The 20,088-nt window shown below is 36.1% G+C and overlaps 1 protein-coding gene across 2 annotated transcripts in view; it reads left to right on the top strand.

Annotated features, from left to right (window-relative positions):
• LOC150102691 (condensin-2 complex subunit G2-like) overlaps positions 1-20,088 on the top strand; it is a 401,754-nt gene that overhangs the window by 67,105 nt on the left and 314,561 nt on the right. For both annotated transcript variants that reach the window (XM_090398912.1, XM_090398911.1), the window contains exon 6: positions 18,806-18,943. In XM_090398912.1, the coding sequence (XP_090255038.1) occupies positions 18,806-18,943 (138 nt within the window). The remainder of the gene's footprint in view (positions 1-18,805; positions 18,944-20,088) is intronic.

Raw genomic sequence — 20,088 nt, 5'->3', positions numbered from 1 at the left:
ATCCTGTCTGTTGATTTGTGTATTACTGAGGGGAAGAAAAGTTTAACTGAGATCCCTTTTGTGATAGAAAAGGCAGGACTGTGTTTTGGTGGTATTAAAGGTAATCAGGTTGTCCTTGTCCCTTTGAAGGATGGCGTGAAGATAGGATGTACTGGTTGCAGATCTTGAAGCATGGGATATCTGAGTGCTGCATGGCTTGTTGAACAAGTAGGATAAATGGAGCAAGTAGGATGAAGTGTTATCAATAGCAAAACTATGGATAAGATAGTGAGATTGGTTGTTTATGTATTGGAGAAAGAGAACAGGTGATAAAACATGGCCCTGAAGCACTCCTGTTTGTGTACAAAGCTTGAAAAGAAGGAACCATTCACCACGACTCACAGTTAACAAAGAGAGAGAGAATGTCGCTACCCATTTATAGAAGGCAGCAGATAGACTGAAGGATGGCAATTTGCTAAGCAGATATCAAAGCCAAATGCTATGAAAAGTTCTGAAAATGTCAAAATTGACAACATAGGTTTCTCCAAACCTTTTCATGACATGTGTCCAGTAGTTGGTAATATATGCCAAGATGTCAACTGTGGATCATGATTGGTAGAATCCACACTGCTAATCATGGATGGGGGCTCTGGTATTGGAGAAGTTGACTGTTGATGATTTTCTCCATTATTTTGGAGAGGATTGAGGTCATGGTGATTGATTGGTTGGTAGTTTGTCATTAGACTATTATTTCCCAGCTAAGTACAGAAGATTGTAGAGGTGATACAGGGTAATTGTTAGCACTGGAGCACAATGTTTATTATCCAAGCTGTTTTTTATTCTTCTGGATATCTTTGTACTGAAAAACCACCAGAGGCATTTGGTAGGTTTTCAGTAAAATTAAAAAGAGTTTCAGTAAAACTGAGCTCAGTTTTTGGTATAGCAGGAGGAGGCAATTTTCCTTGGTCAAGTATACAGGAGTTGAAGGAAAAGAGTTGTGCCAGGATGTTAACTTTACTTTTAAGTACTATGATATACTTCCTCCAAATGGGGTGCAGATCCTATACACTGAGATCTTCTGCCTTAGCCTTTTGCTATTCATCTGCTGAATATGTCTGCCCTGTATGCAGCTCTTGCCATACTGAAAAACTTGACCCAGAATTGAATGAAAGCTGCCACTTAATTACAGGCTGCCTGAAACCAACATCATTAAGAGACTTGTATACTTTGAAGTTTTTCACTCCTTTCAGTTCGAAGATCTGCATTCTCAGTTGACCAAAGAAGCAGACAAATGAATGATGAGCATCACCCACTATTTGGCCAGACTACAGTGCTCCAAAGACTAAGATCCTGACATAGCTTTCTAGCAACCATTTAACCACCTAAAAACTCTCCAGAGACAAGATTTTAACAATGGTTTGCACTATACCTTGAGAGTAATACTGGTATTTTAGTCCCAATGGGCACCACTTGGAAGATGTTCGGCTGTTGGAATACTAGTATTGAGTGTGTGGCAACCCAGTCCATGGAACACCTTATTTCTTGCCCCCTTCTTCAATTACCTTGCACAAAAGAGGACCTTACATCCTGTGCAGAAGCAGCAGTTGATTGTGCAAGATACTGAAGGAACATCTGACCATATTTATTGTATATAACTTATATATAGTTTCTTTTTCCTTCATAGTTTACCTATTATTCTCTGTATAATTTACCTATTAAATTTAAGCTATTCTCATTTGTAATATATCCTAATTTGTTGTAAATAATGTTGTACCGGTTACTTACCGCTGTACCACTTGTGTTTGGATACGAAATAAATAAGTACTGTAACATTGTTGGCATCTGGATAGCAGAGGGAGATGGAAGCACAGATAAGCAGAAGTTGCATTCCATAGTCTTTGCAAGCCACTAGAAGGTATGGCTTCCATTTGGATAGGAAGCAACTTTTCTGTTATCAGTCTGTTGCTTGGTGTTTGGGTCAGAAGAGCAGAAGCAATAATCAGTCCATAGAAAGGGGAAGTATAAGTTGTGAGTGCTATCCTGTTTGGTATCTCCAGTTGTAGTACCAAAGGACATGGTTGGAGGCAGGGCATTCTGTGTGAGAGGCGACTCGCATATGATTGTGATCTGAGTTACTGAGAGGAGAGGTGGGTGACATCTGTTGTGTATCTGGAAGAACTTGTTAAAAAAGAGATCAAGGGTATTGGGAGAGTGGAGAGTGTTATCAAGTATTCAGGTAGGTAAATGTATGATTTACATTAGGTCAGAAAAACTTTTTACACCTGATCCAGATCAGTGATGTTGGAAAAGGGGAGATTTGGCATTAAGGTCACTTAGGAAGATGACTTCACTATTTGGATAGCTGGATTAAAGAAGGTCGAGATTCATGGATAGGAAGATGAAGAGGTGAGAGTTGATTTTACAGTTTGGAGATCACTAAATATTTGAGTTTCCATTTCACCTGAATAAATTGTCAGGTTTGATTCATTTTAAAACTTTCTTACATATGATGCTCATTTTCTCCATAGCTCGGTCAGTATACACAAATGAATCCTTTTGATTAGAAAAACCTGGGTTTTAGTCCTTTTGGGATGTGAAGAACTTATCAGGGCTTTTCAACTGAAGATAAGTTTGACAGTTTCATATGGAGGTGGTAGTCATTTTTCCTCCTGGAAACTCTGGTTTTTCATCCCATAATCTGGCAAGCTATCCAGTAGAACACACAATTTGCAAACAAAATTACTTTATAACCAATAATAATATATTGGTTTCACGTTTATGTAGACATCCTGTCTGTTGTATCATCACATGATAAATATGTCCATTTTTATCCTGCTGAAAAGTAAATGACAGTTACTTCCTATTTCATATCCTAAAACTGTCTGAAGGTTTCACTATCAGCACTTAACATAAGAAAAGCTGCATCTTTTCTTATTTCTTGTGTGCTTTCTGCATGCGAATTAACTCATCTTTATGTTGGAACACAATGTTAAATCACTATCCCACGTCTTCAACAGAAATCTAACAGGTGTATTTTTATTTTTTATTTTTTCTCTAAATTTTTCCAAAATATTTCTTTATGCCTGGTTCTTTCTTTCTTTCTTTTTTTTTTTTTATGTTGGGCCCATATACGAGAGGTTGGTTGGTCAACCTATAGTACTTTAGTACTGTATATGGGTAGTTGGATGGGAAAGGAGGAACTTGTTAACATTTGATTTAAAAGTCTGTATATTGTATTCCTTGGGAAATACATCGGGGGTGGGGGGGAGACTGTTCCACAGTACAGCAGTAGCAGGAATGAAGGAGAAGGAAAAGAAACTTGCTCTGTGGGTTTCAAGGTGTACTGTGAAGGGATGTTGGGAGGTGGCTGTACATGTTCCAATGGGTTTAGTACAGAGTGGGGGAATTATTGATGTGTTTCAGATGAGCATTTTCCATGAAAATATTTGTAGAATATACAAATTGCAGAGACTAAACGTCTATGTGAAAGTGCGGGGAGTGAGTCGGTAAGAGATGGATCATTTATCAGTCTAATTGCTCTCCTCTGTATTGAGTCAAGCATTTTGAGAGAGCTTTTAGGAGCCCCACTCCAAATGTGAGAACAGTATTCGATAGCTGGGTGGATTTGTATAATTAACAGCTGTTTTGAAGTGAAGTAACATCTTGAATGAAAGAGAAAGCCTAGTTTTTTGGAAGCTGAGGATGCAATGGTTGTGATATGTTTATGCCAGGAGAGGCCTGATGTCATGGTAATTCTGAGAAGAGAAATTTCATCTTGTCTGAGAATTTGAGTGTTATCAAAAATAATTCTGGAGGAAAATGATTCTTACTCTCTTACTGGTTCTTAGTAATGCTCTAGCTAAACTACCATGACTGTGCCATCATATCTGTGTTGTGTGTGTGTGGTTTAATCCAGTACTGAGTACAGTGTAGTTAGATTAATCCCAAACTTTCTGCCCCATCTTATCATTTAGTACCCAGGTGGATAATGGTGCACACCATGAAAATCCAAGAATTGGATTAAGTCAAATCTCTGGTGGTTTCTCTGCATTCATTACATATTATGTGATCTTCTCCCATTTATGTAGCATTGACCCATTAGCATCTACTCCAAATAATGTTCATTTAAAAGTAAATGCCTTTTTTTAAAACAATCTTGCTCTTCATCATCATCATCAGTTTCCTGATATGTAGCCTCAAGGGATGTTCAGGCTACTATGACAGCACTACATGAATAAGTTTACATTATTCATAATCTCTTATCAATAATTTTCTTCCAAATTTGTTTATTACTTGTCAGCACTCCAGTGTTGTGGTATCTAACATTTTGTTGTTTTAAGGCACTTCTGACTGACTCAATCCACCTAGACCTTGGTCTTCCTCTAGGTCTCCTTTCTCCCATCTTGGCATTAAACACCTGTTTTGCTAATCTTACCTCTCCCTCTCCTCCATGTGACCTTAGATAAATCCTGAGCACACATTCTTGAATGCAAACAATGGCAAGTTCCTACTGTCTTCATTTTTAATATAATTTTGCCACTGATGCCATCTGTTCACTTCACTTTCTCAGAACTCTCATGTCTCATATCTTTTTCATATTTTTGATCAAGTGCTTTATTTCTAATCCAACTGAGATCCATAATTTAAAACTGTTTGCAAACTGTCTTCCTATGCTGCCAATTTGGTGTTTTGCTCTTATTCAAATGACTCTCAACCATACCGGCTTTGTTTATTCTGTTTTATTTCCAGATTTAACTTGTCATCTTGACTAAAAAACTTCCTAAAGAGGTGAAATATTTCACTTGTTCCATAGGCTCTATTCAGAATGCAACTGAAGATTTCTTTGTTCCCGCCCATTTTCATAGTTTTTTTTTGCTGATTTTCATACCAAATTTGTTGCAGCTGTTATTCAGTTTAGTCATAGAATCCTGGAGATTTGCACTAGATGTCCAGATATGTTAAGGAGTACATCATCATCATAAAGCAAAGAACAAAGTTTGATATCCCCAGTTCTAATATCCAGTTTAATGCCGCCTTCTTTTGATAATGTTGATATAGGTGATGAATAAGAGTAGAGATTTCATTTTACATCAAACCATTTTCCTGTATTTCAGTTCTTGCTGCTGACTCTTGCAACTTAAATATAGACTATGGAACATTACTCTGTATAATGTTCCATTTATCTCATATAACTGTAGTGTTTTGAAATGTTTTTCTCTAGGCACCTTGTCATATGCCTTTTCCAGATCTCCAAAACTTAAGTACAGATCATATTCATGTGATTTCTTAACTGTTTGTCATAAAGTGAAAATCTGATCCTGACCACCTCTATTTGATCTGAACACAGCTTGTTCTTCTCCAGGTTTCTGTTCCACAATTTTTCTCGACCTCTTTTCAAGTATGCTTGCATAAATCTTACCTTGAACACTTTGGTGTTTTGCTCTTATTCAAATGACTCTCAACCATACCGGCTTTGTTTATTCTGTTTTATTTCCAGATTTAACTTGTCATCTTGACTAAAAAACTTCCTAAAGAGGTGAAATATTTCACTTGTTCCATAGGCTCTATTCAGAATGCAACTGAAGATTTCTTTGTTCCCGCCCATTTTCATAGTTTTTTTTTGCTGATTTTCATACCAAATTTGTTGCAGCTGTTATTCAGTTTAGTCATAGAATCCTGGAGATTTGCACTAGATGTCCAGATATGTTAAGGAGTACATCATCATCATAAAGCAAAGAACAAAGTTTGATATCCCCAGTTCTAATATCCAGTTTAATGCCGCCTTCTTTTGATAATGTTGATATAGGTGATGAATAAGAGTAGAGATTTCATTTTACATCAAACCATTTTCCTGTATTTCAGTTCTTGCTGCTGACTCTTGCAACTTAAATATAGACTATGGAACATTACTCTGTATAATGTTCCATTTATCTCATATAACTGTAGTGTTTTGAAATGCTTTTCTCTAGGCACCTTGTCATATGCCTTTTCCAGATCTCCAAAACTTAAGTACAGATCATATTCATGTGATTTCTTAACTGTTTGTCATAAAGTGAAAATCTGATCCTGACCACCTCTATTTGATCTGAACACAGCTTGTTCTTCTCCAGGTTTCTGTTCCACAATTTTTCTCGACCTCTTTTCAAGTATGCTTGCATAAATCTTACCTTGAACACTTAGTAGAGTAATTCTTCTGTAATTTTCGCATTCAACTTTATTCCCTTTTTTACAGATAGGAACTATGAGAACTCTACTCCAATCATCTGGAAATCAACCTTTTGACCAGACCCTCTGAATTATGTAGTACAACCACTGCAAAACTTTTATGCCTCCATATATGTGCATTCATGGTTGAATATTATCTACTCTTCAGAACAGCTTCCTCCACTCTGCCTTACCCAGACTACAACCTTCAGCTGTTCAAACAAACAGTGAACAGATCCCTCCTTTCTTCTTATACACTTGTCCACACATGGCACTAATCTGCTATAGGTCTTGTGAACTTTTGTGTATGGATTAGATATAATAAAGAAAAAAAAAAAACACTCCAGCTGTCTCATTTCACATTTAAAGTTTTTCATGGCTTTTTCTTCCTCAAAATGATATGTACTCTGCATTCCTCTTGAAAGAATTTTTATATTCAGTTCTCTCATTGCTTGTTTGTTTTAACACTTTTTTAAAGTAATTACTCCAGACATTCTTTATCACCTTTGATTCCTTTTACAGTACTCTTTCCTCCATTTCTATGATTTTTCAATAGCCTCAATAATGTTTTGCCATCTTCCTGATATTTATTTTCTTTATTATTACCAAAGTCAGTGTTTTCTTCAGAGTTTGCCACTGAGACTTTAAGGTTTGGTAATTGTTTTCAATCTTTCTTCAATAATGCTTGTAATTGAGTCTACAGTTTACATGTAAAGGCAGCTCAACTTTAATGTTTTTTTAAAAAACTTTTTTTAACATACTGTTCTTTTGAATGTGATATTCATTTTTATCCTGCTTAAAGTGATGGTCGCTTCCAGTTTCAAATCCTCTGTTCCTTCTGGTATCCTGAACCAGCATAAAGATACCATTATCAACGATAACATAGACAATGAGGCTTTTCTTATTTCTTGTGTTTTCTCTCCATGTGAACTTTTGTACATCTTTATGTTGGAACATGGTGTTAGTATGAGGGGTTTCAAATAAATATCCAATGAATAAATCCTTTTTGATCCTCAGACGTTTCCTCAGATTCAGCATTGGAATGATATATGTATATATTTTGGGGCTAACGAGGATCTGCAATTCATGTACACTAATGCTAGGAGTATTAGGAACAAGAAGGAAGAATTTTTGCCTTGGTCGGCACTTCCAGACCACAGATTATTGGCATTAGTGAAACATGGCTGACTGTAGATGATATAGCTAATGGGATTGAATGTGATGGGTATAGTGTGTTCAGGAATGACAGGGAGAATAAAATGGGGGGGAGGAGTATTATTGATGATAGCTGATGAGCTGCAGCCAAGGAGAATAGAAGTTGAATTGCAGGATAGAGAAAAGAGCACATTTGAGGCCATTTAGTGTGAGATTATGGCTAGCAGAACAAAATATACAATTGGGTACTGCTATAGACCAGGTTATGGAAAAGATGGTGGAGATAGTATGCACAAGCAAATAGAAGAAATGAGTGGAAGGCAGGTAATTATTATGGGAGATTTCAACTATGGTGGCATTGATTGGAGTGAGCAGAGGACACACGGGAGGAAGGAATTGAATTTTATGCGGTTATTAAGGGATAACTATCTGCGACAGCATGTAATGGAAAATACTAGGGGTCAGAGAGTGCTTGACCTAGTAATTTCATCTGAGGATTTGGCTTTAACTAATATGACCACATTGCCACCAATTGGTGAGAGTGATCATAGGGTCTTGACTTGGGAGGTGGCTAAAGGTGTGGAATTTACAATTAAGATGGGGTATATGTGGAATTATTGGGCTGGTAAGTATGACAAGTTTAGGAGTTTGATTGGTTCAGTGCCATGGCATGTACAACTGCAAGGGCTAGAAGTTGATAGTGCATGGGAGGCAGTTAAGAAGTGTTTGCATGAAGCAATGGCTGACTGTATACCTAGAGTCCGAATAATAAATCAAGTAGGGGTTAAACGGATGAATAACACCATTAAGCTTGAGCTGCAAAAAAAGAAACAATTATGGAGGGAATTTAAGGGGAAAGGTGACTGACAGGCACATGAACGGTATAAAGCATAGGCCAGAAAAGTAAGGAGTGTGGTAAGAAAAGCAAAAAAAGGATTATGAAAGAACATTGGCCATGCAGGCTAAAGAGAATCCTAAACAGTTTTTTCGATATGTTGTAAGTAAAAGAAAAAATGTATATGGCAGAATGATTTTAAAGAATGCTGATGGTAAGGAGGTAACCGAATCAGCTGATATAGTTGAATTACTGAGTGAGCACTTTGCAAGAATATATCTTCCAGGTGGTGACATTGCAGAAATGAATGAACCAATAGATTATATGGGAATTGTGGTGAAGGAAGTGGAGGTGAGTAGTCTATTGCAAAACCTCAACAATGTCAATACATCTGTGGGATTGGATGGTATACCAGCTCGTGTCGTGCGTGAAGCGGCTAAAGAATTATCAGTACCCTTGACCATTTTGTTTAATCTGAGTCTCGGGTCTGGGTTAGTCCTGAGAGGGTGTAAGGAGGGGAAAATAGTTCCACTGCATAAAGGAGGTTCCAAGACTGCTATTGTAAATTACTGACCGATTAGCATATCAGGAATCATTGTCAAGGTCTTGGAGAAATTAGTCAAGAAAAGAATACAGGATTGGATAGATGAAAATGGGATATTGTATGGGGGACAACATGGTTTTGTGAAGGGTAGATCATGCCTCAGTAACTTGCTCATGTTTTATAACACAGTGACGGCTGAACTGGATAAGGGTAATGGGTTTAACAGTGATTCTACTGGACCTTGCCAAGGCCTTGGACATGATACCACATGCAACTCTAATCAGTAAACTGGAGCAGATTGGGATATATATAAGGTTGGTGAGATGGATAGGAGGGTGGTTGATGGAGAGATACCAGAGAGTGGTTTATTCAGGAGTTGAGTCCAAAAGATGGCTTGTGACTAGTGGTGTGCTGCAGGGTTCTGTTTTTGGACCACTACTTTTCAATTTGTTCATCAATGATATAGGAAAGGATCTGAGAGGAAGTGTTCACTTGTTTGCTGATGATGCAAAGTTGGGTAGAGCAATAGTGAATGCACATGATGTCAAAATTTTGCAGGATGATTTGGATAGTTTCGAGGACTGGGCTAGGGAAAATGAATGTCAATTTAATGTGGCAAAGTGTATTTTATTTTTATGCATTTTGGAGTGAAAAGATTAGCAGCAGTATATCACATTGGTGGAACCGTACTCCAGGAGATTGATGAGCCCAGGGATTTGGGGGTGTTGGTGGATAGGGAATTGAAGTTTAGGGGGACACATTGCAAAAGTGGCTAAATCAGCTCATCAAATCACTTGGCTTCTGAAAAATACTTTAACAAGCAGAGACAAACAAGTTATTGTTCCTCTGTATCGAGCCTTGGTAAGACCCCAGCTAGACTACTGTGCCCAGATATGAGCGCCAGGGTTTTTTCTTGATGGCGAGGAGGTGGAGATGATCCAGAGATGAGTGACCAAGATGATAGCAGGTCTGTGGAATGAACCTTATGAGAACAGGTTGAAGATTTGTGATTTGCAAAAATTGGTTGATAGGTGGAAATGGGATGATATGATTGAGACATTCAGCTTACTGAAGGGTTTCTATAAGATTAATCCAGAAGATATTTTTGATAACAGGACTGGTGGTTGGAGGACTAGGGGCCATACATGGAAGCTGGGTAAGAATATGGTTAGCAGGGGTGTTAGAGCTAGGTTTTTTACTTGGAGAGTTGTGAATAAGTGGAATAAGCTGCCAGAGTTTGTTGTGGGTGCTATGACCGTGCATGAGTTCAAGGCGAGGTATGATAGACTCTGTGCGAATGTCGAATAGTTGTTCTTGATATGATGTTAGGGCCTCCCTCGATGAGTCTGTCGACTCCTTGGAGTTGCCCATAATTATAATAATAATAATATTTTGTAAATATATTTCTGTCCTACTGAAACAGTTGATGTTTAGGTACTAGGATATCTCTCTTTGAGGATTTATTTAATTCTGAGGAGTGAAAAATTTTTTTTATCACTATGATAAATCATTTCAGTTCAGAGCAAAAAAAATCTGCTCTCATTAAATAATCCTCCATCTGAAAATAAAAAAAAAATTTTTTTTAGAAATTCATATCCATCATCATCATCATCATCAAATTTCTGCCATGTACCCTCAAGGGGTGTACAGGATATGATAGTACTACGTGAAAAAAAAATTACATCATTACTAACTTCCTATCAACAATTTTCCTCCAAATTAGTTTGTTGCTTGTCAAGACTCCAACATTTTCAGATCTTATATTTCTATCGTCTAAGGCACTTTGTACCGTATCAATCCACCTATATCTTGGTCTTCCTCTGGGTCGTTTTGCTGCCAACCTGGCAGAGAACACTTGTTTTGCTAATCTTTCTTCGCCCATTCTGTTTAAGTGGCCATACCACCTGAGATTAGCTCTGCTAACGCATTACTGGATGTTGACAATGTCAAGTTCTTTCCTAATATCCTCATTTTTAATATGATATTGCCATTGATGCCATCTGTTCACGCCTATAATCTTTCTCAGGACTCTCATATCTGCGGTCTCTAGTCTTTGGTCAAGTGTTTTACTTCTGACTCAGCTCTCAGATCCATAATTCCATATCTCAGATCTCTTATTCCATATGAATTTATTAATTTGACTTCCTACTATACCAGCTTTGCTGATTCTGTTGTCTATTTCTATATTTAATTTACCATCTTCAGTAAAAATCGTGCCTAAGTAGCTGAAATGTTTTACTTGTTCCACAGATTCTCCATTCACAACACACTTGACATTTTCAATTATTCTGCCTATTTTCATTGTCTTTGTCTTTTTATTGCTGACCTTCATACCATATCTATTACAACAGCTATTCAGTTTAGTTACAGAATCTTGCAGACTTGTAGCAGATTTATTTAGAAGTATAACATCATCCACATAAAGCACAGAGCTGACATTAACATCTCCAATTTTGATATCATGTTTAATACCACTTTCCTTCATAATGTGATCCATATAGATAATGAATAACAGAGGGGATAATGTACATCCTTGTCTCACACCAGATTTAACATTAAACCATCTTCCTGTGCTTCCTTCAATTCTAACTGCTGACTCACAACTCAAATAAAGACTAAGTATTGCTTGATATAATGCCCCATTGACACCATATAACTGCAGCGTATTGAATAGCTTCTCTCTTGGCACCTTGTCATATGCCTTTTCCAGATCGACAAAACTTAAATACAGATCTTTGTTATATTTCCATGATTTTTCCACTATTTGTCATAAAGTGAAGATCTGATCCTGAGAGCCTCTATTTGGCCTGAATCCAGCTTGTTCTTCACCAAGCTTTTCTTCCACAATTCTTCTCAACCTTTTCTCAAGTATACTGGCATAAATCTTATTAGGAACACTCGGTAGAGAAATACCTCTGTAATTCTCACATTCAGTTTTATTTCCCTTTTTATATATGGGTACTATGGGATCTCTATTCCAATCATCGGGAATTCGTCCCTCTGTCCAGGCCTTCTGAACTATGCAGTGCAGCCACAGTAGGACTTTTATACCCCCATACTTCAGCATTTCTGGTTGAATATCATCTACTCCTGCTGCCTTTCCACATTTCAAGCCTTTGATGGCTTTTTCTACTTCAAGTATGGATATGTATTCCTGACTGCATGACTGGTCAGTATTTTTTACCACTGTGCTGTCATCACTGCTTGTTTCATTTAGCAGTTTTTCAAAGTAATTACTCCATACTTCAAGGATATCTTTTTCTCCCGTTTTCATGTCACCTTTATCATCTCTAATTCCTTTTACAACACTCTTTCCTCCATTCCTAAGCTTCTTCAACAACCTCCAGAATATTTTGCCATCTTCTTGATATTTATTTTCTATATACTTGTCAAAGTCCTCCCATGACTTTTGTTTAGCTAGTTTTACACAGTGTTTAGCATTCTTGCATTTGTCTCTGTATTCTCTAAGACCACAAGCTGACTTATTTGACAGGAACTTTTGATAAACTTTCTTCTTTTCCTTCGCTGCCTCTTTAACTTCCTGTGTCCACCAGGGAGTTCTGATTTTGTTATCCTTGCAGACAACCTCACCACATGCTTCTCTGGCAGAATCAATCAATGTTTCTTCAGAGTTTGCCACTGAATCTCCGAGGTTTGATTCCTGTTCTCAAACTCTTTCATTTTTTCTTCAATAATCTTTGTGTATTTTAGTCTGCAGTTCACATCTGAGAGCTGCTCAACTTTTGTTCGCTTTTAAACTTTCTTACATGTTATTCTTTTCAATATGAAATTCAATTTTATCCTGCTCAAGACTAAATAGTGATCACTTCCAATTTCAAATCCTCTGTACACTCTGGTGTCCTGCACCAGGGAGAAAACATCACTATCAACAATAACATAGTCAATGAGACTTTTATTATTCCTAGCCTCTTCTCTCCATGTGAATTTGTGCACATTTTTATGTTGGAACATGGTGTTAGTAATAACCAGTCCATGTCCTGAGCAGAAATCCAATAGATTTATTGCCATTATTATTAGCTTTGCTCTTTTCTCCAAATTTTCCCAAAATATTTTTGTATGTCTGACAATCATTTCCTACTCTGCTATTTAGATCCCCAACAAGGACCAACTTTTCCTTTTTCGTTGTGTCAGTTGCTTTTTCTAAATCATCAAAAAATTCCTCCACTTCTACCTTAGTAGAACCTTCTGTGGGACCATAGGCACAAATAAGTCTCATTGTCCAGTTCTCCATTCTCATATTTGCCCACATGACTCTACTTGAGGCTGACTGCCATTCAAGAAGATTAGCCTCGTATTTTGTGTTGAATACTATGGCTACTCCTTCTTTTCCTTGATTGTCATTGCTTGAATATAACATTTTGTATTTATTACTCAGAAAGATCTCACCAGTTTTTGTCTTTTTTGTTTCAGTCACCCCTATTATGTCGATCTGGTACTTATCTAATTCCTCAGCTAGCTCCATTTCTTTGCCATTCAGGCTTCTTACATTGATAGTACCGATCTTTAACTCTGGTGATGTTGAGTTGGGGTTTGTTTTCAGATTTGTTCCAGTCGCTGTTCGCTCTGGTTCCCTGGCGAAAACAACGGGGGCCTTGTTTAACCAGCGACGCCCCAGCTGGCATGAAATTTTGTCATGTCATAGATATAAAGATTTATGATAATAAAAAAAAATCTATAAAGTTTTTTGAATTGTTCTGAGGGGAACATTTTATTTTGGTTCAAAACCATTCCAATCCCTGGTTAGTAATGATACTAGCTTGTAACCTTAGCAGAAATCCAGCAGATACTTACCATTATTATTATTAGCCTTGCCCTTTTCTCCAGATATTCACAGAAAATTTCTCTATGCTTGGTGGGATTCATTTCCTACTCTGTTGTTTAGCTCTTCAATTTTGTAGTTGTAGTTATAGCCTTTCAGCTGTTTAGGGGCAGTTATATACTCCACCATTTAGTAAAATGACTATGAGCAATGTGGTTTCCTGTTGCCTTCCTTGGCATACTATATCATATGACTGTAGCCTGTGTGTTTGCGGGATCAGTTTGCCTGCTTGCAGAATGAAAAATCCCAGATAAACTGGGGGGGGGGGGAACCCTGCTGTCCACCACCAAGACCGGCTAACTTGGCTGTGGCTGAGAAAGATCCTCAAGCTCCTCATGTTGGCGATGGGAATCTAACCTAGGACACTCCTTCCCCGGGCATATGGTTGCGAAGCGCATAGCCACTAGACTAACTGCACAGACAGATCTCCAATAAGGATCACTTTTTCCATTTTCTTTATGTCAGCTACCAGCTCTATAGACTCAAAAAATTCTTCCTTTGCAGAACTTTCTGTAGGACCATAGGCAGAGATAAGTTTCTTTGTTCATTTTCACCGAAGTTTGCTCACACGACTCTACCTTTAACTGTCTTCCACTCAAGAAGTTTATCTTCATTCTTGGTGTCGAATGCTATCACTACTTCTTGATTGTTATTACCCAAATAAAGCATCCTATACTTATTATTTAGTATGATCTCACCTTTTTTGTCTTGTTTGTTTCAGTGATGTCAATTATGTCCATGTGGTACTTTTTCCAGTTCTTCTGCAAGTTCAATTTCCTTTCCATTAATGTTCCTTATATTGACAGTTCCTATCTTCAGTTCTTCTTATATTGGGTTTGTTCTTCTATATGTTGAGCTGGAGTCTGTTCCAGTAGCTGACTTTTTACTGCTTTCCTGATGAAAACAGCAGTGGCTTTGTTTAACCAGGTGACACGTCAGCTGACATGAAATCTCATCATGCTGTATTGGTGGCTTAAACAAATACATCATATATATTTGTGGTTTAAATGATTAGGGTACAGTTTGGTCATCTAAGTCTCAAATTGCCATCCACATCCTTGTTCACTACCCATTTGATACCTACTAACATAATGCACCACATGAAGGTGAGATCAGACTTCAGTCGGGTTTCTGCTTTCCTTCAAGTCGATGTGGAGGTTTCTTCTAGTTATTTGGCTTTGATAATTAGGTGACCCCCAATCTTGCTCTTTTGTTTTTTCTCATGTAGTTTCCCTTTTCAGAGTGTTATTGATGATAGTCAATAACACTCTGAAAAGAGAAATTACATGAGAAAAAACTGCTTTGGTGTTGTTTTTTCTCATGTAGTTTCCCTTTTCCAGCAACAATTTGCTAATAAGCTGCTAATTTTTCTCTATTCTTGTTACCTAGAAAGTCAATCTCTTATATTTTTTTGAAATCTCACGTCTTTTACATCACCATTTTCGTATCTTCAGCCCTTGATCATATTTTCAACTACACTTTTTAAGTTGTGATCTTTGGTGTTCTGAAGAAATTTTGCTATTGTATTTTTGAAATCAATTTATACTTCTTTTCAGTTGCATTCATAGTTTTTTCAAACTTTTTAACTTTGTTAATTCTTGTTTGATTTAAAAAAAAATGCCCTTTCAAAGATATGAAAATTAACAGCACAGTTACTGACAATATTCACCATATTTGTTTAATAATCTAATTTCGTTTTTTTTCTAATGGTCAGTTTGTTAAACTTGCTTCATTCCATCCACCTTCCCTTTCATGTTAGGCACATATTTACTTCATCAAAATCTAATGCTGATTATTATAAGGCAGTTACTCCTGTTTGCACTGTCTGATGTGGCTGTAAATTTCATATTTCTGTCCAGTTTGCCTGTTCCATAGGATGAAAAATCCAAGTTGCAGGAGGAAGAATTTTGCACCTCCATATGAGATTGGCTAACCCACCTTCAGTTGAAAGCTCTGATAAAAGTTTTTCATGTCCTGGACAGGATTCGAATCCAGGTCTTTCCAACCAAATATCTTCATCTATACTGACTAAGCTATAGTTGCCCAATTTTGTTATGCATAATTTTATAAGAAGTAGTAATAAGATAACTTTATTTGGATTAATCATACCTTTATAAAATATTTTTTGGACTTGGAATGAAGATCTCCTTCTTTGGCCATTGTTTTTACCCAGTTATGAAGTTTTGAGTTTCTATCGTACATTCAAAGAAAACATGTCATTTCTGTAGAGTTTTAATATTATTTTAAAATAATGGTTTCACACATAAAGCAGAACTAGAAATACTCCTATTATTTCACTCAGTGTAACATGAGCATCATTCAGGGAGAAAGCAGAAGAATTGTCTGCATCATTTAAAACTAAGTGGTAGATGAATTTCATTGCCTTTGAGATCCTATGCTGTTATCTGAGGATTAAGTTTCAACATCTCTGGAGCAGAATTATTCACCTCAATATGCTATAGGTTTACAAACTTTCATGGATGGGATTTACATAAAAATTATATAGAACAGCTTTTTTTTGCTGTTCTTAGAAACCTGAGTTCTTTGTCTCTACAAATTAGTCATTTGCATTCTTCATATTCAAGATTTACTTCTTCAAGAAGTTGGGTGACTGAGATGAAAACAAAAATATTCAATTTTTAGTCACTTTTTGGTTCTTTGGTCACTAAACTAGTTTCAAATCTAGATGTTGTGATGATACACTTATAATCCTTCTTGTGGGGGGTGGGGGGGGTATATAAATTCTTTCTTGTGACCTTTGTGCCAAGAAAATCAAGTTCCTCAAGCAAGTAGGTTTTTTTCTCCAGGAGCTTGTCAGTTTTAAATCTCCATCCCAGGTTGTAATGTATAATTCTTGTATCATGGGACCTAATCTCTCACCATATCACTTAATTTACTATGTGTGTAGACAATTATTGTTTACTTTCATTTTCAGGTTGGTAATAGTCATTTCATTCCTTATGTTGACATCATGTGAAACAATTATATTGATCAATTCTAGTGGTGTTAATGTGTTGCAGATTCTTACATTTTTTCTAATCATGATACTATAAGCTTTTCTGTTTATATATGTTGTGTATATATTTTTTTGAAGATGGTTTACATGAAGGCTGAAATGTTGAGTGTAATATAAAAGCAGAATAAAATGTTATTATTATTGATAATAACTTTTTATTCTGTAGATTGGTAGTTGAATCTACAAGTTTTTTTACAATATATAGCAAGATGATTTGATGTGAGATCATGTGCAACACAATTGTATATACTGCTGTATATACCAATATCAAAAATAAGCAAATAAGTGATCAGAAAAATTCTGTTCCAATTAGATACCAAAAAGTCTCCCAGTCCTGACAACATTTCTCCAATTGTTCCGAAAGTTTGCTCTCCAGAGCTGACTCTTATTCTGTGTCTATTTTTATGCTGTTTTACTCTACTGGCATTTACCCCTGCATCCTGGAAATTAGCCTACATCCTACCTACTCCCAAGAAAGATGACAAATCCTTACCATTTGGTCTGTCCCTTGACTTCTGCAACTGGGTTGCCAGTTTTCTCACTGGATGCACATTGCACTTGATGTATAGTTAAAAGATTACATATCTTCTAACTATACAACTAATTCTGGGGATCCTGCAATATTCTATCCTCTCACCCACTATCTTTCTTCTATACATTATTGGCCTGCTTCAGTTGACCATCAACTGGAGCAATATACAGTTTTGCTGATGACAGTACACTACATTCTTCCTTCTTAGTTGACAAACCTTGTACCAAATGAACTACCACAACCCATGGACCAACAACCTCTGGAAACATAAACTCTGAACTTCAAACCAGTCTTTGAAGGGACACAGTTTTGCAAAACTCAGTCTCAGTTCTGCCTTATTTCCCACAAAAAAAAAAAAAAAAAAAAAAAAAAAAAAAAAAAAAAAAAAAAATCTTTTGCTCTAGGAATTATTTCCTCTGAACAGCTATTAACTCTAACGAATCACAAATCTGCCCATCCACTGAGCACTACTCACACATCTGGGGTGCTTCCAAAAGTTCCCTATAAATACTCAGTGCAATACAGAAGAGAACAACATTCAGACTGATTAATGCCTCATATCTTACTAATGTACTCCAACCACTTGCAGAGGCATTTAATATCCACTGCAGGCTTCTTCTATTAATATTTCCATGGTAAACGTTGATTAGAACTAACATCAATAATTCTCCCCCCCCTCCTCTCTCGAATCCATTGAAACATGTGCAGCTGCCACCCGACACCCTTTCACAGTCCAACTCCATATTCATGGAACAAATTTCTCTTCCTCCTTCATTTCTGTAGCTGTGTTGTGGAAAAACAGCCTCTCCTCCCATGTGTTTCCCAAGGAATACAATGAACAGGGCTTCACATCTAATGCGAACTAGTTCCTCCTCTCCCAAATTTCCTCCTATACATGGTACTAAATGCAACCATTCATTTCATTTCGTTCACTATTGCTTTCCATCTATTAGTTTTCAGCAGCTACTGAAATTTTATGGAATCTTGCCATTAGTTGCCTGTGTTACACTTTGGTACATTTGTTACTACACTGAATGCTTAGTTAACTATTAAATATATACCAGAAGTCATTGTTTCTTAAAGCTTTAATGAAGCTAATTTTCGGTGGTTATTTGTTCAAACTTTTGTATTAAAAAAAAAAAAAAATCCCAGAAAAATGTTACCACTTTAATAATCTCCTATAAAGAAATAATATTGCTATATTGGGATATTGCATTTAAAAACCCATACATAAGGCTATGGATGATTTACAAAGGTTTGACATGAGATGGTGGGCATTAGCTAAAGACAGATACAACTGAAAAGTTAAGGGGGGGGGCTATATCCAGCAGTGAATAGAAAGAGGCTAAAGAAGAAGACAAGGTTTCACCAAGTTATAGTATGGTAATATATCTTATTTATTTATTATTTATTTTAATATATTTTTTATGACATTTAATCGAATACATTAATTATCATTAATAAATCAATTAAATATGAATTAAATTTATTAAATATGAAATAATTACACTACATATCAATGTATAGTTGGTTTAATGTGCAATTATTTAATAAAATTTTTAACAGTATCACAGTTTTCTACTGAATATACTATGTTTTGAATGGATTACTATAATATAGCTTATTTCTCATTATGATATTTGTTCTTAAAGAAAAATTAAGATTTTACATTTACAAGTGCAGGTTTCATTTTTTCCTAGAAAGCAGACGTTAAGCGTTTGTGGAATATGAGAGATTCTCTTTATGATATACTGAATCAAGATGAACAGACTATTGAAAACATGTGGAAGCTTTTGGAACAGTGTGTAATTTCTTCTTCATATATCATGATAACAGAGGTAAGATGAGACTAGTTTTTTTTTTCTCTTTTTTTTTTTTTGATAACATTACTATTGCATGCCACATTATGTATGTATCTAACATAGCATTCTAAATAATCAGATGTCAAGTTTTTTAATTAAAAGTACTTCATTTATGTGCGAAGAACATTTCATCCTTTAGGTGGTGTACAGGAACTTCAAAGTATTTAAGAGAGAACTCATTTTAAATATATTGATAGTAACTTATTAAGAACTCATAAAGTGAGACTAGATCCTCCCTCTTTTCCCTCTTTTTAGTTGTATGAGATACAGCTAAAGTTGTACCTCATACAACTTTAGTTGCAGTACATATATTAAGAATTGAATCCATTATTAAAGTTGTTTACAGTCTTAGTAAATTACTAATGCTGTATTTGTAAAATGTATCAATATATGTATGTATTCTCTTTCAGCAGAAAGCAATAATTGTAAATCGATAAATGAAAATCGATAAAAGGGGTTTCCACTTAGTATGTTGCAGTTTTAGCTGACCAGAGATTTGTAATATTAGAGTCTCAGTGATTGGAAACCAGTATTGTGATTCTTAGGTCCTAGGAAAGTTTCTTGTTATGATTTCTTCTGTAGGAATTGTGTATGCTTGATGTATGATTTCTGTATTTTGTTTCTTTTCAGCTTTAAATATGGATGATATTAATTTTGTGTATTGGGGTTTGCCTAGAATATATTTGAATTTCATTACAGAATAGTCAGTTATTGTTTTTTTTTCATTGATGTTTTTGTTAAGTGCATTATAATGATACTAAAAAAAAGTACAGAGTTTAATTATTTTTTTTTGTTTCTCTTCAATTTTTGCTTCTTGGTCAGTGTCATGTTGTAACTGATCACATCTTAGTGATTGGGAACCACTGATCCAGAAGCTTGACTCACATAACAAATACAGAATTAATAACCTGATCATTTATTTTGGCCAGTTTAGAAATAAATAATATAAAATTGTTACGCCTGATGTCACCAGCCTGGTTGGCCGAGTGGTTAGAGTATCTGCTCTCTAGGCAAGAGGCTGTGTGTTCAAATTCTGCCATGGTTATGGATGTTTGTGAGTGTCCCACTAACTCTTTGTGGAAAGGGCATCTGCAACCTACCACTTCTTCTAGTAGAGAGCT

The sequence above is a fragment of the Typopeltis vanoorti genome, chromosome 10, assembly GCF_054136105.1.
Source record: "Typopeltis vanoorti isolate ZY-2024b chromosome 10, IOZ_Tvanoo_1.0, whole genome shotgun sequence".
Taxonomy (NCBI): domain Eukaryota; kingdom Metazoa; phylum Arthropoda; class Arachnida; order Uropygi; family Thelyphonidae; genus Typopeltis; species Typopeltis vanoorti.
Note: the sequence above shows the minus strand (reverse complement) of the source record. Positions and strands in the feature narration are given on the sequence as shown.